This window comes from Somniosus microcephalus, chromosome 11, assembly GCF_052327205.1.
Source record: "Somniosus microcephalus isolate GS21.2 chromosome 11, FLI_Smic_1.0, whole genome shotgun sequence".
In the NCBI taxonomy this organism is placed as follows: Eukaryota; Metazoa; Chordata; class Chondrichthyes; order Squaliformes; family Somniosidae; genus Somniosus; species Somniosus microcephalus.
Window position 1 is genome coordinate 24882014 of NC_140997.1, and position 24868 is coordinate 24906881.

Sequence of the window (24868 nt, forward strand, 5' to 3'; positions counted from 1 at the left end):
AGGTGGCGGCTCACCACCATCTTCTCAGGGCAACTAGGGATGGGCAATAAATGCGGCCTTGCCAGCGACGCCCACATCCCCAAGAATGAATAAGAAAATACCTCAACACAAACATCCAATTGCGTTTTGTGGGACCTTGCTGTGCGCAAAATTCATTGTATGTGAAGAGGGCCGGTACCAAATGGATTATTCTAAAGTTGCAGTGATTACTGAAACACATTTATATACCGGGGCGAACTTTTTTACTCACAGCGGAGTAGTGGATACAGAAACATTAGGGGCTTTCAAAATGTGATTGATTGCTATAATGGGAGAGCAAGGTTATGTGAGAGAGAGAGAGAGAGAGGAGAGATAGAAGGAGAGAGAGAGGAGAGAGAGAGAGAAAAGAAAGCCGAATGGTCTTTCCTCGTCCTTGACTTTTAATGAGCGGATACATTCAAGCATCCCTTGATGGCACAGCCTCCTGGGTGAACTCACATCCAGGGTCCTTCGCGCCAACACGTTGATATCCTGCTCAGCAAGTTCCAGCTTGCTTCAATTAGTTTTTATTTCCCCAGGCAACACATACGCCAGTTAATTAACGAACATCTCCGAATATGTTTCAGGATTATGCTTTAAATCACAAGAACTGCACCGTGCTGTAGCAGAACAAGATCTAAAGACCCTCAGCAGAGATGCTGTACCGTGAGGCTCATCCTCGAACTCAAAGAACTGGGGTTAAATTTTTCCAGATAGGATTATCAGTGGGGTTAAATTTTTCCGGATGGGGTTATCAGTGGGGTGAAATTTTTCCGGATGGGATTATCAATGGGGAGCAAATTTTCCCAACTGGGACTATCATTGGGGGTTGTCATCTCAGGTTTACCATCAAACTCTATAGGTACTGTATTCCCAGGTTTTGTTAATAAAATTAAATCCAGGTGAAAACTGAAGGAGGATCCGAAAGTTAAGCTTTTGAGTGAAAAATCAGGGACGAGCAGTTATTCACTCAGAGCATACCTTTCACTGTAACTTCCTAATTTAGTTTTGTTTGCACTAACCGGGCATAACAAATTATAATAAAAGTGAACTGAAATAAAAATCACAATTTCATTCAAAAGTAAATCTAACAAAATGAATCAGTACAAGTGAGCAATACGGATACTGAGGCGGTGACAAGTCGATAACCACCACCCCCCCCCCCCAGCCAAAAAGCTCTAATCAGAGGTTTAAGAGACAGTCCCAGTGAATGTGATTTACCCCGGAGTCTGATCATCTCCAGTGGTCAGGTGCCTCCACTCCGTCTGCCTCCAGCAGGCTTGAAGAGAAATTACAGGCTCTTGGGCTATTTACATTTCAATGGGACAGGAGAACTATTTCTTTTTAAATACATAAAAGTGACCATGGAGCATGTTGGATTGTCGGAAAAGTCCCAACTGGTTCACTAATGCCCTTTAGGGAAGGAAGCCTGCCATCTTTACCCGGTCTGGCCGAAACGCGACTCCAGTCCCACACCAACGTGGTTGACTCTTAACTGCCTCGGAAGCAAACCGCGGTCATCAAACCGCTACAAACAGGGACTGCAGCAGCTCAAGGAGAAGGCCCACCCACTTTCTCAGGCCAACTAGGAATGGGCAATAAGTGCCGGACTTGCCAGTGACGCCCACATCCCGAGAATGAAGTTTGAAAAATCACACTTCTTCCAGGTTGAAAGCGTTTCATTATTATTCCAGTCAATGTTCCCTGTAAGCTGCACTTTGTTCCATTTCTTTTAGTGTGCGGTTCCTTTCCCATTACTGTGCGGCCATGCAGCTTAGAGGGAACATTGATTCCAGTAAACCTCAGTGGTGCAGTTTAAAAAGTGGCCTCTCTCTCTCTCTCTTTGACTGACCCAAGTGTCATTGATTTGAATGGGACACTTGCGGATGTTTACTGGGCTGCGCCCAGCACACACACACACTCGGAGCGAATCATCATGAGAATAAATGAATAGGACACAAACACACAGCTGCTGGTTTTGTAAATATGAGGTTATTAAAGTAACGAGTGCACCAACCTGCCAACAAAGGCCTATGCTGGAATAACTGACTCATGTACTGCTGTTCTGCACCTGTGGGCAGTGCACTTAACAGCACTTTTAATGATACGGTAAACATTTTGTCTCAAAATTGTCTCCATCTGCATTGCCACAAACGAGCAGAGGGCAAGCCCCTCTTAAAGGGTGGGGGCGGTATTTGTGCAAATTTGTGCAGGCTGACACTGCAGTTTAGTATTGAGGCAGTGCTGCATTGTCAGAGGTGTCGTCCTTCCAATGAGTCGGTAAACTGAGGCTCGGTCTGGTAGACATTAAAGATCCCACGGCAATATTCAAAGAAAACTAGGGGCTCTCCCTACTCCTCTTGGAGCGTCCTGGCCGACAGTCCTCCCTCAAACCACACCATTACAAAAAATACATCATCTCATCGTACCGTTGTTTGTGGGATCCTTCTGTGCACAAAATGCCTGCCGTGTCATGACAACAGTCTAATGAACTTCAAAGCAATTCAATTGTCTCCAGCGCTTTGGGATGTATCGGAGAGGTGCGATAGGTACAATATAAATGTAATTCTTTCTTAAAGAGGTAAAGCAATTGTAGTTTTAATGCCGTGACCGGTTAAGAGAATACTTGAAATGAATAATAGGTCAGTCAGCAGATGAGAGAGAAAAAAACTATTAGAATTCCCCGTCTTTAGTTAAGATTTGTTGCATTCACAGTTTTTCATTTTCTTTCTCTACAATTTACTTCCTTGCACTGCACAAACCCAGAGCTACTTGCTGTGCACAGAGGCCTGTGTTTCAGCAACTATCCCAATGACTTCTGGAAGAAAGCAAGCAACACAAAGAAAAAGAGAAAAGAAACCTCTGCTGGAAAATGAAAGTGAATGAATTATCAGTAAACAAACAGCATCAGGCTCAGCTGTGGTGCCCCCCAAGGTCGAACGGCACGCCAACCTATGCTTGAGACACGAAGAATGAGCACTTGGGTGAGGTGCTGGAGGGCTGTCTGGCTCGTGGAGTCAAACCTCTGAATGAGTCAGTGCCTTCTGGAGAGGAGAGAAGAAAATTGGGGTGATGGGAGGGAGGGAAGTCCGACCGGAGTTTGGGGAATATCAAAAGATCAGATCTTTTGTACAAGATGAACATATAATGGAGTGGAGTGGGGGTGAGGGGGAGAATAGTATAGTTTTAGAAAGTAATTGGCAGGTGCGAGGTACGGGTAACTACATTTTACATTCATTCAAATTCAGCCAAGTGCTTCACATTACCAAAGGCCTTTGGGTGAGACTTCTCATATTTTGAACACATTCTCACCAAACACTCGCTCAAATTATAGAGGTTTGTGTTAAACTATGACTTTGTAATTTAAGAGCAGATGTTCAACAATGGGAAAGGCGTGGCTGTTTTTACAAGAACAATGAGTGCCCAATGAGGGGAGGGCTCCAGCTTAAGGGTTGCACCGAGACACCATCACATGGGAGAGACTTCAGACAAGTGCGCAGATGGGCAGGATTAGAAGGCAATAGCTTGGGACCTTCCACAGCTGAGCAATGTGAGGGGATTCAAATTTCCAAATGACAACACAAACAAGAGAACTGCAAAAAGAATTGGAGGCTTCAAACTACGTGGGAACACCACCACCTCCAAGTTCCCCTCCAAGCCACACACCATCCTGACTTGGAAGTACATCGCCGTTCCTTCATCAAAAGGGTCAAAATCCTGGAACTCCCTCCCCAACAGCACTGTGGGAGTATCTTCACCACGCAGACGGCAGCGGTTCAAGATGGCGGCTCACCGCCACCTTCTCCAGGGCAACTAGAAATGGGCAATAAATGCTGGCTTTGCCAGCGACGCCCACATCCCACAGCCAGATCAAGGCCTGGACTCAAGGACATGCAGCAAGTTGCAGCCCAGTGTTGAATTTAAAGTCAGTCACCATTAGCAGAAGGGGAGATAGCATGGAATGGACTGTTCTAGCGATAAAAATCAATCCTCATGCTTTTAATGGAGTAATGGGAATAAAATTATTGACCCTCACAAATATGTAACCACCAATCTTCATTATTGATGTTGGTGTTCCCATGGCGACGGTATCCAGTCTGGTGCTGAGGTCAGACCACAGGAAGTTTTTATCGAATGCTCACTGAAAGGGAGGTACGGGACAACAAACCCAGATATTTTTTTTGCCCACAGCTGCCGCCTTTGATTGGGCCCCTGCCGTTCCCGCCTTCTCTCCGGAGTGTCGCCGTCACCTCTTACTGTTTGGTCGGAGAGCAGTAGTTGCTGGTCACCTGGCAGTGTCCTCAAGAGCACTTGGTTCTGGCAGTGCTTTCAGCCTGCTGGAGGCAAGTCAGCCCTCCTCGGTGAGCTACTTCAAACCACTCGGGTCCTCTGCGTACACGCCGCGCCGCCCCCCCCCCCACCCCCGCCCCCTCCCCACCCTGACTAACTGAGGACCTTCCTGGTCTGTGACTCAGCAGACAGAGGATTACACCTGGGAGTTACTGAGGGCGAAATTCAGCCGTGGCTCAGTGGGTAGCACTCTCTCTCGCCTCTCAGTCAGAAGGTCGTGGGTTCAAGCCTCACTCCAGACACTTGAGCACATAAAGCTAGGCTGACACTCCCAGTGCAGTGCTGAGGGAACGCTGCATTGTCAGAGGTGTCGTCTTTCGGATGAGACATTAAACCGAGGCCCCGTCTGCTCTCGCAGGTGGATGTAAAAGATCCCACGGCACTATTTCAAAGAAGAGCAGGGGAGTTCTCCCCAGTGTCCTGGCCAATATTTATCCCTCAATCAACATCACTAAAAACAGATTGTCTGGTCATTAGCACATTGCTGTTTTTGGGGGCTTGCTGTGCGCAAACTGTCTGCTGCGTTTCCTACATTACAACAGTGACTACACTCCAAAAAGTACTTCATTGGCTATAAAGCGCTTTGGGACGTCTAGTGGTTGTGAAAGGCGCTATATAAATGCAAGTCTTTCTTTTTCTTTCTTTGAGCGGTAGCACAAAGCGGGAGACAGTGAATCGGCTGGTCATTTAACACCTTGCACTGTTTTAATTTCCGTTGACTTCCGTTTTGTGCTACTTCAAAAAGGCGGATTTCACTCCCCACTGAGTTGGCCCGATCACTGTCAGTGACAGTGAGACACCGCCGGCAAGAGGCTGCCTTGTATCTGTGTGGCCGTATTCGGATCACTGACTTCCAATTAAAATCCAGCGATACAACAGCCTGACTTTCTGCTCATTGAAAGAATCGGCTGTGGGGATGCGACAATTGATCTCAGTGCCTTGGGGGAAGGGGTGGGAGGAGAAACAGGATACATTCTAGAAATAAAATACACGGGCAACTGCTCACTGCATCTCACCACCGCCCCCCCCCCACCCGCGCGTCTGTTCACAGGTGTCGGTAGCAGTGGCCCCACTAGAAAAAAGCCAAGGGGCTTGCAGGGCTAAGCAGTACGTTTGGCTCCGCTCGTGGGATACATCTCATCGGTAACAGATCACGTTGACCACGGATGCTGCTCCCGATAGCTCCTCTGGTGACTGTGTGCTGTGGTTCTCCTCCCATCCATGAGAAAACGCTGCACAACTAGGAGAGAGAAGGCTGAGGGGGTGACCCGATAAGAGGTCTGACATGACCCGATAAGAGGTCTGACATGACTCAATCATTCATGAAAGAAAGACTTCTGAAATAATACTGAGCGGCCTACGGGTGGCGCTGTCCAGGGAGAGTATAAATACTCGGGCACGGGCCCAGCTTGCGCAGGACATTCTTAACAGGAACTAGTGAAGGACACAACTAGACCTCCATGTTGTAAAACAGTTGATTAAAGCTTTGTTTAACGCTTAGACCAAGTGCCTAGTAGTTTTCTTACATCAAGGTCTTTAAGATTATGGAAGGGTTTGACAGGGTAGACGCAGAGAAGATGTTTCCGCTTGTGGGGGGAGTCCAAAACTAGGGGCCGTAAAAATATAAGATGGTCACTAATAAATCCAATAAGGAATTCAGGAGAAACTTCTTCACCCAAATAGTGGTGAGAATATGGAACTCGCGACCACAAGGAGTAGTTGAGGCGAAGAGAAGAGATGCATTTAAGGGGAAGCTGGATAAGTACATGAGGGAGAAAGGAATAGAAGGACATGCTGATGAGGTGAGATGAAGAGGGGTGGGAGGAGGCTGGTGTGGAGCATAAACGCCAGCATGAACACCACCTGTTGGGGCCGAATGGCCTGTTTCTGTGCCGTACACTCTGCGCAATTCGATGCAACTCAGGAGGTTTGATGCCTTGTATCCCGTCCTTGGCCTCCAAGTCAGGGGAGGTGACGTGTTTAGGAGTGCCGGGTACCACAGCTACACTCCAGCCCACCTCCCCTTGGGGAGTTCTCGGCATCGCTACAAGAACAACTTCACTCTGGCGGAACAGACAGGCGACGGTGCAGCCGATTGTGGAATGGTATTAGGAGGGGCCATGGAGGTGAATGGCTCAGGATGTCCACCCCTGGCAGAAGCAGCCCTGTGGTGGTGATGACCAACGGACCAGCTTCCCCAGGAAAAGAAATCAAGTCCCCCGCACCCCCCCCAAAAATTAAAACCTTCTTTGAACAACAACTTGCAGTTCTATAGCACCTCCAACACTCTAAAACACCAGACTGATACCTGGGATGGCAGGAGTGACGTATGAGAAGAGATTGGGTCGACTGGGCTTATACTCGCTGGAGTTTAGAAGAATGAGAGGGGATCTCATTGAAACTTATAAAATTCTAACAGGACTAGACAGACTAGATGCAGGAAGGATGTTCCCGATGGCCGGGGAGTCCAGAACCAGGGGTCACAGTCTAAGGATAAGGGGTAAGCCATTTAGGACAGAGATGAGGAGGAATTTCTTCACCCAGAGAGTGGTGAACCTGTGGAATTCTCTACCACAGAAGGCAGTTGAGGCCAATTCATTAAATATATTCAAGAAGGAGTTGGATATATTTCCTAAGGCTAAAGGGATCAAGGTATATGGGGAGAAAGCAGGGACAGGGTACTGAGTTTGGATGATCAGCCATGATCTCATTGAATGGTGGAGCAGGCTCGAGGGGCCGAATGGCCTACTCCTATCTTCTATGTTAAAACGTCCCAAGGCGCTTCACAGGAGCGATTATCAAACAAAATTCGACACCGCGCCACGTTAAGGAAATATTAGGACAGATGACCAAAAACTTGGTCAAAGAGGTAGGTTTGAAGGAGCGTCTTAAAGGAGGGAGGAAGAGAGGCGGAGAGGTTTAGGGAGGGAATTCCAGAGCTTAGACAGCTGAAGGTGCGGCCGCCAATGGTGGAGCGATGGAAATCGGGGATGCGCAAGGTGCCAGAATTAGTCAGCGCAGAGATCTCGGAGGGTTTTGGGTTGGAGGAGGTTGTGATTAACACTGAAGACTGATGATGTTATCCATTTCTGAATTACTCTCGACGGGCCTTACCTTTACGTTCACGGTCACAGACTTGAGGACATTGTCCAGCCTCAGCTCATGGTTTTTCACACATGGTTTTGAGCTTTTCTTGCTTTCACTCGGTTTATTTTTGACTTCCACATCTTCCTGGAAACAGAAAATTAAAAAACTCAGGACGAAGTAACATTTTCAGAATCCCACTCCCTCCCCCTCCCCCTCCCCCAAAGGCTTTCCCAGTTCTGCAGCGTTCAAAAGTTAACAGGACCGAGAGGAACGAATAAAGGCAGCAAGTGCAGGACTGTGGAAGCTGAAGGCTTAACAACGGGCATCTTTAATATAGAAAAAAAACATCCCAAGGTGCCGCACAGGCATTGGGAAAACTGGACACCTGACCGAAGGAGATGAGGAGCGGGGACCAAAGGTTTGGTCAAGGAAGTGGGTGTCAGAGTGGGAAGTGGAGAAGCGGAGGGCTTCAGGTAGGAAGCTCCAGACAGAGAGCTCTCTGGCTGAATGTGCGCTGCTAAATGGGGGGGTTGGGGGTTGGGGGGGTGGAGGGGGCGACATGCACAGGAGGCTGGAGTCAGTGGAATGGAGAGTTTGGTGGGTAGGGGAGCGGTCAGGTTGGAGGAGATTACAGAAAGAGGGGGGATAAGGCCTTGGAGGGATTTCAATACGAGGATGAGAATTTGAAATTTGAGGCACTCGGAGAACGGGATAGGGTACGAACAGCAGTTTTGGATGAGCTGGGGTTTGGAGAGAGTGAAGGTTGGCAGGGAGACCACTGAAGAACTCGAGAGGTGAGGCAGGGGTGGAGGGTGGCGTTTCAGAGGTGGAAGTAAGTAATGGAGAAGCTAATAGGGGGCGATTTCGCCCCGGATACTTTAGGTGCTAAAGCAGTGCCTAAGCTGGGGTCTTGAACTGCAACGTCGGTTTAGCCTGCATTTCGTGCAAGGCACCATCTTGGTAAAGGAGTTGAAGCTGGCGCGAGGAACGGCTGCCTGGAGGATCGTTAAGGGGCTGATTGCCAATTAAATTGCCTGCTAGCGCTCATTAAAGAGGCTGCATGGTATTTTGGTGGCTACCGCTTCAACCCCCTCTCCTAATAGTGACCAGCTGAACAGGAGTAAAAAAAAAATCGTTGAGGATTTTGAGCACTATTTAAAGCCATGCTCAGCTTTCACTGTTCACTTGCTGCTGGAGGTTTGAAGAGGACTTTTTTGAGACACATCGGGAGACTTCCTGCGACAGTTTGCCAAGTCTTCAACACTGGAGCAACATTTATTCCAGAAATTCTGAGGACTTCACCTAAAACGAGCGAGTGCTGCGCTACTCCACCTTATAGGAGTCACCAGGAGAAAGGGAGTGCTTGGCCATGGGGGCCTCCTGCTAGGGGCCCCCCTTGGTCTGCAGGGGGAATGGGAGGAGGAGATGAGGCGAGGCAGAGCAGCACCAGCTGCTGCAGGAGAGGGGGACACGAGGGTGAGGAGGTGGGCTTCCCCCACCCCCCGCCTCGCGGACATCACCCCCTCCTCTGGACCTCCTCCACCAGGACCTCGTGTGACGCGCCCGAGAACCTGTGCGCCCTCTCGCTTGGTCCCGGAGACATCCCGAAACCTGCCGTTGTGCGCCACCCAGCGCACTCCACACCTTCAGTGGAAGTTGGTGCGTGCAGCCTTCAGCGCTTGAGCACTAAACCTGCAGGTGTCGGTTTTAACCCCTCCAGGCAAGTTCAAATGATGGTAATCAGCAATTAGGACCAAAACTGCGTGCTAAAACCAGACTTTAAAACAGGCGTGTCTTATTAGAATGGCGCTCACTGAACGCCCACTTCCACCCTTTCACCAAAATAACCCCTCGGTTTCTAAACTCATGATCGAACAGGATGTCGAGCTGCGAACAGTCTGGTTCAACCTGAGACAGTAGCCAGGAAAGGGGGAAGGAATCAGTGGCTAGGGAGCAGAGTTTGGTGGGGGGTGAGTGCTGAAGATAAAAGCTTCGATCTTCTCAATGCTTAGCTGGAATTGTTTAAGAGCCCGATCTACCCTGAGGTATATGTGTATACTCTATCATGGTGACAATTGGTGGCTAATTAGCAGGACTTGTTTTTCCCCACATCGCACAAACAAGGATCCTTCAGGGAGTTACACCTTTCACCTTCTCTCATCTAACTCTGAATCCACACCGCATGGCTTTAGGTACTGGTCTCTAAAGGCTTCATTAATCAGGCACAGCACATCCTGGGAGACAACTGCCATGAGTCACAAAAGAATTTTGTGCAGAATAGAAGGTTGACCTTCAACCTGGCAAATAATTGAGCGCTCTACAACATTAGGACAAAAAAAATGCAAACTTTAATATTTTTTTCCCCAAGTGTAATAAAAATAAAGCCTCTAAGAATGTACAAAGCACCATTTTAATTTTCATCTTCATCTTTGCTGAACCCAACCTGTGCCAACTCTTGGATTCACCAAGCTCCGATTTTATCTCCCATTTGGTCCAATTCCCTCTCAACTCCCACAGCCTCTTTGATCAGGCGGGCAGGGCAGTGAAGATCCCACAATCTTCCCCAATATTCCCCAACATATCCGCAGGGTTACAAAGAGAGCACTTTGAATAAGATGTTGTTGTATCAGTGCTGCTTTTTACGTTAGAAATACAGGAAACTCTCTTTTAACCGGCACCTAAATATCCGGAAATCTCTCTTAACCGGCAAAATTCAGGAGTAGGTTCAGGTAAGTTTTATTATATATTAGTGGCCGTGTAACCGGGGTTCCTGGATCTGTGGCCGTGTAACCGGGGCTCCTGCACCTGTGGCCGTGTAACCGGGGCTCCTGCACCTGTGGCCGTGTACGGGGCGCTCGTACCTTGGTAAGTATACCTCTCTGTAATCTGGACCTTTTGATCAACCGGCACCACGCCGGTCCCGGATAAAAAAGAGTTTCCTGTAGTTGGCAATACGCTGAAGGAGGCCTCAATCACTTGTAGTTTCATCGGAAGATTAGACCACATTCCATTTGGCTTGACTACACAACAACCCTTCTAGCTGTACAGTGGGTTTTACACCTTTGTGAACTCACTTTAACTTAAAATGTAACACTTTAAAACAAATCATACGTCGATGGCCAAATGGCTGAAATCCTTAAATGTGCCAGTCATTTATTACCCATGTCAGACATGGTGTAGAACTATCTCTAGATTATAAATACATTCACCGACAGTCTCACTGGTGGCTTTTGAATACAGTATCATTGAAAAGGGAACTAGACAAGTATTGGGCAAGGAAGAATGTAAAAGGACACAGGCACGATGGGCCGAATGGCCTCCTTCTGTGCTGTATGATTCTATGATGAGGGGAAACAGCAGGGAAATTGGAGATAGCTCCAGTTGAAGAGCTAGCAATGGGCCGAATGGCCTCCTTCTGCGTTGTAAATTGAGACGGTGCGTTTTTAAAAAAGGTACAGCATTATGCATGCGCATTTTTGTTCTGACGGCTGTGGATTTACTGGGAACAGGATTAATTCAGCACCAACTAATCACTTCAGTATCCTGAGCGTGCCGTGCGTTGCTGGGTAAGCATTTTGCAATGTATAAAGCAGAGTCAGAATGGGCAAAGCACGTCAGCTGATCCCGGGCGCTGCTGGGATTTAATTGCTGCACAGACAGACGTACAGCAGAGGGATTATTAACCCTTGCGATGGCAGCACTGCCTCTCAGAATGCACTGGCGAGCTTCAAATGCTCGTTGCCGTGAGGAAAACTGAAATAGAAGTGTAAAACTGTAGCTGGATTGTCCGTATCGCAGCTGCCCAGGAGATGACTCCACTCGCTGCACCCCACAACAATCCTTTTATAAAAAAAAAAAAAAAAAAAAAAATTCATTCTTGGGATGTGGACGTCGCCGGCAAGGCCAGCATTTATTGCCCATCCCTAATCGCCCTCGAGAAGGTGGCGGAGAGCCGCCTTCTTCAACCGCTGCAGTCCGTGTGATGGGTCGTGGCTGTTTGATACAACCGAGTAGCTTGCTTGGCCATTTAAGGCCAGTTAAGAGTCAACCACATTGCTGTGGGTCTGGAGTCACATACCGGCCAGACCGGACAAGGACGGCAGATTTCCTTCCCTAAAAGACATTAGTGAACTAGATGGGTTTTTATGACAATCCGGTAGTTTCATGGTCACCATTACTGATACTAGCTTTTTAATTCCGGATTTATTTAACTGAATTTAAATTCCCCAGCTGCTGTGGCGGGATTTGAACTAGAGGGTTATGCTGATAGATTTAGAGGAGGAAAGATGGGAGGAGGCTCGAGTGGAGCATAAATGGTGGTGTGGACTGGTTTCTGTGCCGTACATCCTATGTCCCCGGATCGTTCATCCAGGCCTCTGGATTACTAGTCCAATAACATAACCACTACGCTACCGCTCCCTTAGAATAGTTAGTTAGTGAGCCACACTGATCTGAAAATCCCAGTCTTGGTCCCTGGCCGTGCCGAGTTAGTGGATCCCATCTGGGGGGTGCGGTCGATTGATAAGAACATAAGTAGTAAGAGCAGGAGTAGGCCATACGGCCCCTTGAGCCTGCTCCGCCATTCAATAAGATCATGGCTGATCATCGACCTCAACTCCACTTTCCCACCTGATCTCCATATCCCTTGATTCCCCTAGAGTCCAAAAATCTAATCAATCTCAGCCTTGAATATACTCAAAGACGCAGCATTCACAGCCCTCTGGGGGGGCGGGGGGGAGGGGGAGGGGAATAAGGATGGATTTCTTCTTCCTGTTGTGTACAGCAGGCAGCCTAACCAGTGCTCTCTGCGTCGGTGCGATCAGCCTGGTTTCCCACCAGGACAGCTAGCACGGACCAGATATAGAAATTAAATTCAAGCAGGCCTGCCTCCAACAGCCTTCTCTGCAGAGGGTTGGGGAAAAGGCAGGTCAGCCCTGTTCTGGTGGCATCAATCTGCCTGCACAAAAACCGTACTCTAAATTAGACATAATGCTCAATTATTTTTAATGTTCAGTGCTCAACGTGGCAAAATAGTTGAACCTAATTACGTCATTATACAAATGGCATCAGAGGTCACCTAATAGAGGTGTTTAAAATTATGAAGGGATTTGATAGGGTAGACGTTTCCACTTGTGGGCGGGACCAGAACTGGGGGGTCATCAATATAAGATAGTCACTAATAAATCCAATAGACAATTCAGGAGAAACTGGACCCAGAGAGTGGTTAGAATGTGGAACTCACTACCACAGGGAGTAGTTGAGGCAAATAGTATAGACACATTGAAGGGGAGGCTAGATAAGTACATGAGGGGGAAAGGAATAGAAGGATATGCTGATGGGGTTAGTAGGGCGAGGTAGGCTTGAGTGGAGCATAAATACCAGCACAGATCAGTTGGGCCGAATGGCCCGTTTCTGTGCTGTAAATTGTATGTATTCTCGGTAAAGCCGATGTGTATTATGGGATGTCCTTCTCTCTGCCTGGAATTCATACCATGATGCTGCTTTCCACATGCTGCCAGCGGCAACCCGAGCACCTTTTACCTTCTTGCCAGTGTTGCGTGCGTTGAGCAAGGCTTCCGTGCGCCTCATCTTTTCCAGCTCAATCTCGCGGGCGATCAGCTGCTTGGCCTGGTAGGTCATCGGCCTCCGGGCGGGAAGGTCAGGAAACCGGCAAACTTCTTCCATGTTACTGTGACCGGGGTAAAACAGAGAGAGAGAGACAGATCAAGTTAACGCCACGGTCAGTACCGGCAGTGAAAATCTCTCGGTGCAATGAGGCAGTTCAAGTTATTCATCGGGTCACGAGTACATTCGGTGCATCATGTTATTGTGGCACCGTTGTTTACCTTGCGCATCTCCAACTTCCTTCGCTCTACCATTGGCGGCTGTGCCTTCAGCTGCCTGGGCCCTAAGCTTTGGAATTCCCTCCCTAAACCTCACCGCCTCACCACCTCTCCGCCTCTCTACCTCTCTTTCCTCCTTTAAGACGCTCCTTAAAACCTACCTCTTTGACCAAGCTTTTGGTCACCAGTCCTAATTTCTCATGTGGCTCGGTGTCAATTTTTTGTCTTATAATACTCCTGTGAAGCACCTTGGGACCTTTTACTACGTTAAAGGCGCTATATAAATACAAGCTGTTGTTACAGCCAAGTGGCAATTATATAGTCTGTTCTACTGTCCATTTCTTCGGTCTTTTCATAACCTACCTGGCTCTGGGTCTGCAAGCACTTCCTCTCAAATTATGGTGATAAGTTTTCATAGCAGTATCACTAAACAGATTATCTGGTCATTATCACATTGCTGTTTGTGGGAGCTTGCTGTGCACAAATTGGCTGCCGCGTTTCCCACATTGCAACAGTGACTACACTTCAAAATTACTTCATTGGCTGCAAAGCGCTTTGGGAAGTCCGGAGGTTGTGAAAGGCACTACATAAATGCAAGTCTTTCTTTGTTTTCCCTTTTAGTGAAAACCATCTAAAACCTAAAAGGGACTATATTTTTGCAGGATCTTGCGGAGGTAGCGTTGATGGTACCTCTCCAGTGCTTTCAGGTGCCTGCTGTACATGGTCCATGTCTCTGAGGCATACAGGAGGGTGGGTATCACTGCTGCTCTGCAGACCATGAGCTTAGTGCCGGGTTTGAGGTCCTGGTCTTCAAACACTCTCTTCCTCAGGCGACCGAAGGCTGCACTGGCACACTGAAGGCGGTGTTGAATTTTTTCTAGTTCTGACGAAGGGTCATCAACCTGAAACGTCAACTCTGTTTCTCTCTCCACGGATGCTGCCCTGGCCTGCTGAGTTTTTCTAGCGTTTTCTGTTGCTATTTCTATATTTTTAATAGCGGACTCTATTAATATGGGTACAGCACTGTCTCCAAAGCAGTCATATGCTTTCCCTCATCAGATAAAGAGGCAAAACGAGGAAAACACAGATTTCACAACAGCGTCCATATACATGAGGTCACAATGTAGTGCGAGAGATTCGGTAGGCCCATCTCCTTAATTGTGGTCTACAACTTTCAAAAAGCTCAGTTTACTTTTTCCTTCCCTCGCCCAGGGGCAGAGAGACAAATTGTGACACCCCTGAGTATTAGAAGATTAAGGGAGGATCTAATTGAGGTGCTTAAAATGATTAAAAGGTGTTGTTTGGGTAGATAGAAAGAGAAACTATTTCTGCGTTTCTGGGGAGACCAAACGCAGATTGGGTGACCGCTTTGCGGAACACCTCCGTTCAGTCCGTAAGGATGACCCCGAGCTTCCGGTCGCCTGTCATTTTAATTCACCGCCCCATTCCCACTCAGACCTCACCGTCCTTGGCCTCTTGTATTGTTCCACGGAAGCTCAGCGTAAGCTGGAGGAACAGCACCTCATCTTCCGATTAGGCACTTTACAGCCTTCCGGACTCAATATCGAGTTCAACAATTTCTGATCATAACCTCGGCCCCCATTACATTTTTACTTATATTTTTTATCCACACCTTTGTTTTGGCCCCCTCCCCCTTTTTCTCTCTCCCACATGGCAGCTGTCTCCCATTCTGCCAGCGCATTTCACACCTAATCTAGAGCCATCTTTTGTCTCCACTAGTCCGATCACCATCTCGTCTCGTTTTGAATACCTCATAATGTCTCTTCACTTCTCTTTTGTTCTCTCCCAGCACCCAAACTGGCCTTTTAATTTGTTTCATTTCCTGTGCTTTTTCAGTCTTGACAAAGGGTTTCGACCTGAAACATTGACTATTTCTCTCTCCACGGATGTTGCCTGGCCTGCTGAGTTTTTCCAGCATTTTCTGTTGTTATTTCAGATTTCCGGCATCTGCAGTATTTTGCTATCAAACTATTTCCTCTGGTTGGTGGGGGGGGGGGGGAGAGAAAGAGTCCAGAACAAGGGGGCAGAACTTTAAAACTCGAGCCAGGCCATTCAGGGGTGATGTCAGGAAACACTTCTTCACCCAAAGGATGGTGGAAATCTGGAACACTCTCCTCCAAACAGCTCCCCCAAAGGCTGGGGGGTCAACTGAAAATCGCAAAACTTAGATTGATAGATTTTTGTTAGGCAAGGGTGTCAAGGGTTACGAAACCAAGGTGTGTGGATGGAGTTGAGATTCAGATCAGCTATGATCATATTGAATGGCAGAACAGGCTGGAGGGGCTGAATGGCCTCCTCCTGTTCCGATGTTGCTACTGCCCCAATTGCTAGCTCGGCTGAGAAATGGAGCAGAGATTTCCGGCCCTGATCACCACGCGATAGAATTCCCCATCAAAGCTCAAGACCGTTTGTTCACACAAACTTCTCACGGTCTGACACAGCACCTGCATATGGCTTTCTTGCTAATGTAAAATGCATTTAAAAATGTACACACATCTCTAGCAGGCTTTTTGTACGGCATCCAAAGACACCATTATAGAGACTGTGGATTGCAGTGTGCTGAGTGTAGTTAATCACTTCGCCTCGATTTCAAAATTCTCATCCTTGTTTTCAAATCCCTCCATGGCCTCGCCCCTCCCTATCTCTGTAATCTCCTTCAGCCCCCACAACCCCTCCCTGGAGATGTGTGCTCCTCTAATTCGGCCCTCTTGAGCATCCCTGATTATAATGGCTCAACTTTTAGTGGCCGTGCCTTCTGTTGCCGAGGCCCTAAACTCGAATTCCCTGCCTAAATCTCTCCGCCTCGCTTTCCTCCTTTGAGACGCTCCTTAAAACCTATCTCTTTGACCAAGCTTTTGGTCACCTGCCCTAATTTTTCCTTATGTGGCTCGGTGTCAATTTTTTGTCTTAATACTCCTGTGAATAGCCTTGGGATGTTTTACTGTGTTAAAGGCGCTATATAAATACAAGAAGCTGCTGCTAATTTCACAAACAGCCTTTTACAGAGGCACACTCATAGAATGGTAGTTTTTTTTTTAAGGTTTACCAAGTGCTCTTTGTAAAAGAGATACTGTTTCGACTGGAAGGAGGGCCAGTAACCAGAGGACTCGGATTCAAGATAACTGGCAGAAAAAGAGGGGAGATGGCGAAATCCCCCCCCCCCGCCCCACTTAGCGAGTTTTGATGATCTGGAATGCACTGCCTGAAAGGGCGATGGAAGCAGATTCAATAGTAACGTTCAAAAGGGAATTGGATAAATACTTGAAAAGGAGACATTTGCTGGGCTATGGGGAAAGAGGCAAGTGGGACTAATTGGAGAGCTCTTTCAAAGAGCCGGAACAGGCACGGTGGGCCTCTTTATGTGCTGTATGACTCTATTGAGTGAGGTGTTGGAGGACAGCTGATGGCCCCATAAAGTCAACATCTTCAGGCGAGAGAGAGAAAACTGAAGGGGGTTCAATTTCCATAAAAACTGAAGATTTAAATGAGATTCCCAGTCAACTCCGGCCTTGCTGATCTCCAGTGCCTCCTCATGCACTGAATTCAAAATCCTTGTCCCCGTTCACAAATCCCTTTAAGGCCTGGCCCCACTCTACCTCTGTAACCCTCCTCCACGCTGACCTCTCGTGCATTCCCCCTTCCAGACATTCTAGACTCAAGTGGCAGAGTTTTGAGCTGTCTTGATCCTATCCTCTCGAACTCCCTCCTTCAACCTCCTCACGTTGCGACTTCTCGTCCCGCCTTCAGAAGCCTTGTCTTTTCGACGGAGCATTTGGTCAACTCTCCTAATCCTTCCACCAACGCTCTGTCTGTGTTCCACTACTTGAAGCCCCCCCTCGGGACAGTTTCATCACGTTGTATATTTGTCATCAAACACTAGGTCTTACTGTTAATGCAGGGCTATCTTCTGCAAATGCTGTATCACTGGAAAAATAAACCAGAGAGTTGGACTGGTGTCAGAACCCACCAGCACTAGAGCCAGCCGGAAGCATCAAATGAGAATCCATAATGTTCATTCAGAGCAACGTGCGTGGCCAGTACTAAGTTATCATGTCTGACCAGCACTCGAGCAAAATGATAACCACCACTGTCTTAATTGAATACAAGAAATGTTAGGACTGAACCCATCAAAGCTCAAAGGGTGTCTTCACTCTCGGCATTTCTGCCTTCTGTGTTTCAGGCTACTTTTGCAGGCGGGTCCTCCTAGCTCACTACGTCCCAGAGGAGTGCTTTCACTTTGTCCAAATATCGAGGTAAATCCGTAGAGCGCCCAGGGATCAAACAGAGAACTCTCTTCTGTTTATCACCCACTCCAGACACTAGAGGACAAAATCTAGGTGGAAACTCCAGTGCTGTACTGAGGGAGCGCTGCACTGTCGGAGGTGCCGTCTTTCGGATGAGACGTTAAACCGAGGCCTCCGTCTACCCTCTCAGGTGGGCATAAAAGATCCAATGGCATGATTTCGAAGAGGAGCAGGGGAGTTCTCCCCGGTGTCCTGGCCAATATTTATCCCTCAATCACCATCACAAAAAAACAGATTATCTGATTATCACATTGCTGTTTGTGGGAGCTTGCTGTGCGCAAATTGGCTGCCGCGTTTCCCACATTACAACAGTGACTCCACTTCAAAAAAGTGCTTCATTGGCTGTAAAGCGCTTTGGGATGTCTGGTGGTCGTGAAGAGCGCTATAGAAATGCAAGTCTGTCTTTCTTTATTTCAGCTACTGAACATGCTTTCTATTGCTACCCAGGCTCTCACCAGAATTTCACATTTATGGCCACTGGGTAATGCTGAGGCAAATGTGGGGAATTGTTAGCTCGTATTGCACAATTTCTTCATGCCTATACTTTTAGCAGCAGACTGCGCTACATGTAACGCCTGCAGTCGAAACTGCAGCTGCAATGTGGACCGAGAGCAGGCAGACAGCGCGCGCTGCCAGACTTCTGCTAGTGCCCTCTGTATCTGTCCACTAGGGGGGGTGTAAGAGCCCACTGCCCTTGGATAACCTCCTCCTCCTAGTGACCAAAGCATCGAGAGCTTGGCTCCTCTATTCGATGCGACGTGCTGTACAGAGAAGGTCACAGCCATAAACCTGTGCTCCTGCACTCGATGGCACACAGTCTGTTGGTGTGGCAACATGCTCCATAACAAAGAAACCCCCCACAGATTATCTGGTCATCATCACGTTGCTGTTTGTGGGAGCTTGCTGTGCGCAGATTGGCTGCTGTGTTTCCCACAATACAACAGTGACTACACTTCAAAAATACTTCATTGGCTGTAAAGCGCTTTGCGATGTCCCAAGGTCGTGAAAGGCGCTATATAAATGCAAGTCTTGTTCTTTCTTTCTATAAACCTCAGGTGCTTACATTCAAGTGTAATTTCTCCTTGTGATTTTTAATTCACAGTTGCTTCCTCTCTCTCTCCAATAGCAAATCTTTAAAATAAAAAAAGGAATGACAGATATAGTCGTAGGCAGATTATAAAATCCCAATCAAAAATATGAGGATCAGTGTAATGCTCTTCACAGGAAGACTAAAAAAAGGCACATTATGTATTCACAAAGGTCAGTGCACAAAAATTGACATCTGGTGGATTAGAAACTAATTCAAGGAGAAATTTCACCATTCCCGAGCAGCAGCCAGAGTACAATCCAAGCTCAGAGGACGTGAAGGATTGGCGTGATGTTTTGTGGGATGGGAAAGGAAATTCTCTCAGCAGCTCAACTGAACGCTGGCAGCAATTAACCACTGCGTTAAAGTTGCTCAGATTCGCTCCACCGCCGAGACACAGACAGGGAAAGAGAGAGAGAGGGAGAGAGAGAGAGAGAGAGACGGAGAGAGAGAGAAAGAGAGAGATTCCAATTGTTTCTGGGACAACTGGAATACATTACACAAAAAACAACACGACGAATTGGCCATTCAAAACAGAGACACATGGGAAAACCATTTTGAAAAATTATACCAGAAAAACACACTAAGCCCAGAGCAATATCAAATATGCAAAAAACTGGAAAAGCTCGAATTGGCCATAAAAGATAACCAAAACCCGCTAGACCCCATAATAACTGAAAAAGAGCTAGTTGAAAAACTCAAGGACCTGCGACCAGGAAAAGCTTGCGGTGCAGACGGGCATCCTAAGCGAGATGATTAAACACACGGACGATAAAATGAAATTGGCTATCCTAAAACTCTTCAACTTGGTTCCGAGTGTCGGTTACTTCCCTGATATCTGGAACAAAGGACTCATAACGCCCATATACAAAAGTGGAGACAAAGCTGACCCAAATAACTATCGAGGCATCTGTGTAAACAGTAACCTGGGGAAGGTATTCTGTAGTATCATAAACAAAAGACTTATAAACTTCCTTGAGGAGCACAATGTCTTGAGTAAAAGCCAAATTGGATTCCTACCAAACTATAGAACATCAGATCATATCTTCACCCTACAGACCCTAATTGACAAACATGTTCATCAAAACAAAAGCAAAATTTTTGCCTGTTTTATAGATTTCCAGAAGGCTTTCGATTCCCATCTGCACGACGGTCTATTCTTGAAACTTATTGAAAGTGGTGTAGGGGGAAAAACATATGACGTAATTAAATCAATGTATACAAACAATAAATGTGCAGTTAAAATTGGAGACAAACAAACAAAATACTTCCCACAGGGGCGTGGTGTGACGCAGGGCTCGCCCATCTCACCGACACGCTTTAATATTTACATAAATGAATTGGCAACACTACTTGAACAATCTACAGCACCCGGCCTCACCCTATATGAATCTAAGGTTAAATTCCTCCTCTATGCAGATGACCTGGTTCTGCTGTCACCAACTAAGGAGGGTCTACAGCAGAACCTGGATCTGCTAGAGTCGTTCTGTCAGACCTGGGCCCTGACAATAAACCCCCAAAAACCAAAGTCCTTGTGTTCCAGCAAAGATCCAGACATCAGGGACCCAGAATAAATTTCACACTAGGAACAACTAAAATTGAACAAACCACTAACTACACATACTTGGGCTTAAATATCAGCTCTACGGGAAATTTTCATCTGGCTGTGAATGAACTGAAAGAGAAAGCTAGAAGGGCTTTCTATGCCATCAAAAAATCAATCCAAATAGAAATCCCAATTAGCATTTGGCTCAAAATTTTTTAATCAGTAATTGAACCAATTGCACTCTATGGCAGTGAGGTGTGGGGACCACTAACACAACAAGAATTTGCAAAATGGGACAAACACCCAATTGAGATCCTACATGCAGAATTCTGTAAAAGTATCCTCCGGACTCAAAGGAAAACCGTAAACAATGCATGCAGGGCAGAACTAGGCCAATATCCATTAATAATTACTATCCAAAAAAGAGCCACCAAATTTTGGAAACACCTAAAAATGAGCAACCCACACTGCTATCATTACAAAGCCCTGAAATGCCAAGAGAGGACCATAAAGAAGAATACCCTCAGTCAACTAGTCCTGGGACTCAGTGAAGTAACTACAAACACTACTAACAATAACCAGCCCCAGGACAGTGACATCGTAGCACAGAGAATTCGACCCAATACAATTGTCACTAAGCAAAAGGAAAAATATCTGTCATATTGGGCAGAAACAACAAAAACCCAAACAAACTCAATTGCTACTTGGCCCTAAACAGACAATACAACATGGCTGAAAACCTGACCATGGTAAAGGATAGCAAACTGAGAAAAACCTTGACAATGTACAGACTTAGTGAACATAGCCTGGCCATCGAAAAAGGCAGACACAGACAGACCCGGCTGCCAAGAGAGGACAGGATATGCTCTCACTGCAGTCAGGGAGTGGCGGAGACAGAGATGCACTTCCTCACAGCTTGTGGAAAATATCAGGGAGAATTTCTACCCAAAATTTACAAAAATATGCCCTGAATTCAGAAATTTGAATGACGACCAAAAACTCCCAATCCTACTAGGAACAGAGAAATTGTGTAACCATAGCGGCACACTATGTTACAGCTTGCCATAAATAGAGGGACAACCAGTAAATCTAAGAAGAGTATATACAAATTATACGAATGTATATTTATACACTCAGGGATATATCTGTTTATACACTGTATGGATAGATCTGCGTTTATGTGTTCAACCATAAATGTTTTTCGATGCTTTGGGCAACATTAGATGTACCTTGTCATGCCAATAAAGTGATTTGAGAGAGAGAGACGGGGAGAGAGCGAGAGAGAGAGAGACGGAGAGAGAGAGACGGGAAGAGAGAGAGAGAGAGAGACGGGGAGAGAGAGAGAGAGAGAGAGAGACGGGGGAGAGAGAGAGAGAGACGGGGAGAGAGAGAGAGAGACGGGGAGAGAGAGAGAGAGAGAGAGAGAGAGAGACGGGGAGAGGGAGAGAGAGAGAGACGGGGAGAGAGAGAGAGAGACGGGGAGAGAGAGAGAGAGGACGGGGAGAGAGAGAGAGACGGGGAGAGAGAGAGAGAGGACGGGGGAGAGAGAGAGAGAGACGGGGAGAGAGAGAGAGAGACGGGGAGAGAGAGAGAGAGACGGGTGAGAGAGAGAGAGACGGGGAGAGAGAGAGAGACGGGAGAGAGAGAGAGACGGGGAGAGAGAGAGAGACGGGGAGAGAGAGAGAGACGGGGAGAGAGAGGAGGAGAGAGACGGGGAGAGAGAGAGAGACGGGGAGAGAGAGAGAGACGGGGAGAGAGAGAGAGACGGGGAGAGAGAGAGAGACGGGGAGAGAGAGAGAGACGGGGAGAGAGAGAGAGAGACGGGGAGAGAGAGAGACGGGGAGAGAGAGAGAGAGACGGGGAGAGAGAGAGAGACGGGAGAGAGAGAGAGAGACGGGGAGAGAGAGAGAGAGACGGGGAGAGAGAGACAGACGGGGAGAGAGAGACAGACGGGGAGAGAGAGACAGACGGGGAGAGAGAGACAGACGGGGAGAGAGAGACAGACGGGGAGAGAGAGACAGACGGGGAGAGAGAGACAGACGGGGAGAGAGAGAGAGACGGGGAGAGAGAGAGAGACGGGGAGAGAGAGAGAGACGGGGAGAGAGAGAGAGACGGGGAGAGAGAGACGGGGAGAGAGAGAGACGGGAGAGAGAGAGACGGGGAGAGAGAGAGAGACGGGGAGAGAGAGAGAGAGACGGGGAGAGAGAGAGGACGGGGAGAGAGAGAGAGACGGGGAGAGAGAGAGAGACGGGGAGAGAGAGAGAGACGGGGAGAGAGAGAGAGACGGGGGAGAGAGAGAGAGACGGGGAGAGAAGAGAGAGACGGGGAGAGAGAGAGAGACGGGGGAGAGAGAGAGAGACGGGGAGAGAGAGAGAGACGGGGAGAGAGAGAGAGACGGGGAGGAGAGAGAGAGACGGGGAGAGAGAGAGAGACGGGAGGAGAGAGAGAGACGGGGAGAGAGAGAGAGACGGGGAGAGAGAGAGAGAGACGGGGAGAGAGAGAGAGAGACGGGGAGAGAGAGAGAGACGGGGAGAGAGAGAGAGACGGAGGAGAGAGAGAGAGACGGGGAGAGAGAGAGAGACGGGGAGAGAGAGAGAGAGACGGGGAGAGAGAGACGGGGAGAGAGACGGGGAGAGAGGACGGGAGAGAGAGAGACGGGGAGAGAGAGAGACGGGGAGAGAGAGAGACGGGGAGAGAGAGAGAGACGGGGAGAGAGAGAGACGGGGAGAGAGAGAGACGGGGAGAGAGAGAGAGACGGGGAGAGAGAGAGAGAGACGGGAGAGAGAGAGAGACGGGGAGAGAGAGAGAGAGACGGGGAGAGAGAGAGAGAGACGGGGAGAGAGAGAGAGAGACGGGAGAGAGAGAGAGAGACGGGGAGAGAGAGAGAGAGAGACGGGAGAGAGAGAGAGAGACGGGAGAGAGAGAGAGAGAGCGGGGAGAGAGAGAGAGAGACGGGGAGAGAGAGAGAGAGAGGACGGAGAGAGAGAGAGAGACGGGGAGAGAGAGAGAGAGAGACGGGGAGAGAGAGAGAGAGACGGGGAGAGAGAGAGAGAGACGGGGAGAGAGAGAGAGAGACGGGGGGAGAGAGAGAGAGAGACGGGGATGAGAGAGAGAGAGACGGGGAGAGAGAGAGAGAGACGGGGAGAGAGAGAGAGAGAGAGACGGGGAGAGAGAGAGAGACGGGGAGAGAGAGAGAGAGACGGGAGAGAGAGAGAGAGAGACGGGGAGAGAGAGAGAGACGGGGAGAGAGAGAGAGAGAGACGGGAGGGAGACGAGAGAGAGAGAGACGGGAGAGAGAGAGAGAGAGAGAGACGGGAGAGAGAGAGAGAGACGGGGAGAGAGAGAGAGAGAGACGGGGAGAGATGAGAGAGAGAGACGGGGAGAGAGAGAGAGAGACGGGGAGAGAGAGAGAGAGGACGGGGAGAGAGAGAGAGAGACGGGGGAGAGAGAGAGAGAGACGGCGGGAGAGAGAGAGAGAGAGACGGGGAGAGAGAGAGAGAGAGACGGGAGAGAGAGAGAGAGAGAGACGGGGAGAGAGAGAGACGGGGAGAGAGAGAGAGAGACGGGGGGAGAGAGAGAGAGAGACGGGGAGAGAGAGAGAGAGAGACGGGGAGAGAGAGAGAGAGAGACGGGAGAGAGAGAGAGAGACGGGGAGAGAGAGAGAGAGAGACGGGGAGAGAGACAGGGGATGAGAGAGAGCCTAACCCACTGCACCAATCATTCCTCCTGGTACCTCCCTGATCTGATACGAGGTACTTGGACTAAAGTAGTAATTTAAACGCAGCTATATTGAAAATCCCCCGTTTCCGCGGGGCCTAACGGCGGAGCAACCTGTGGTGAGTCGCAACTCAAGGGGCATCTCTTCCTCGCCACAAGTTTCTGGACGATTCACACATTAATAACGCCGAGCGCCATTAAACTCACTTATTCTCTAGAGTAGATTCGGGCATTCTATAATTGTTTTCTATAATCGGGTGTTGAATTAGCAGAGTTTCACTGTGGGATTGGGTTTTGTGATTTTGTCGAATGGCAATGAGTCGTCGTGTGACTGGTAAGGAGCGTCGGGAGGGTCCCCTGCCTGAAACCTGGGCCAGCGCCATTTCCAAAGGCAGTGCGGGGAGAAGCATTTGGAGACCCCGTTTTAAAGACTGTTCCTGCTAAAGATGACTGACAGAAGAGACTCGTCGATGGATTTTCGGTGTTATACGTATGGTGAGGCAATGTCTTGGAGCACTGCAGCAGTAGCCTATTCCAGACATCTGTGCTCGCGCGCGCTGAGTGTTTTTATCTTTTTTTTTACATTGGATATTCCACGTAGGTTGAAAATACTGGGCGGGTCCATGTAATTGGGTTAATTGTTTTGTCACGGATGAAATAGGCTCCGAAAGGGGCAGCACACAAGGGAAAAAACTTCCAGTTTGTGGAGTACTAGCTAGTCATGGGCAGTGAAACTGCACCATCACAGCCTAAAGTGCCATAAAAGCAGCTGTTGGCTTCATGTTTCTCCTACTCAAATCATAGAAATTTACAGCACAGGAGGCGGGCCATTCGGCCCATCGCGCCCGTAGCTGGCCGACAAAGAGCTATCCACCCTAATCCCACTTTCCAGCAT

At 48.2% G+C, this 24868-nt stretch overlaps 1 protein-coding gene across 4 annotated transcripts in view; it reads right to left on the minus strand.

Moving 5' to 3' along the window:
- The window catches only part of chtf18 (CTF18, chromosome transmission fidelity factor 18 homolog (S. cerevisiae)), a 117350-nt gene that overhangs the window by 9720 nt on the left and 82762 nt on the right, over positions 1-24868 (minus strand). For all 4 annotated transcript variants that reach the window (XM_086000378.1, XM_086000377.1, XM_086000379.1 and 1 more), the window contains 2 exons: positions 12997-13144; positions 7483-7599 (listed from right to left, as the gene is read on the minus strand). In XM_086000378.1, coding sequence (XP_085856504.1) covers positions 7483-7599; positions 12997-13144 — 265 coding nt within the window. The remainder of the gene's footprint in view (positions 1-7482; positions 7600-12996; positions 13145-24868) is intronic.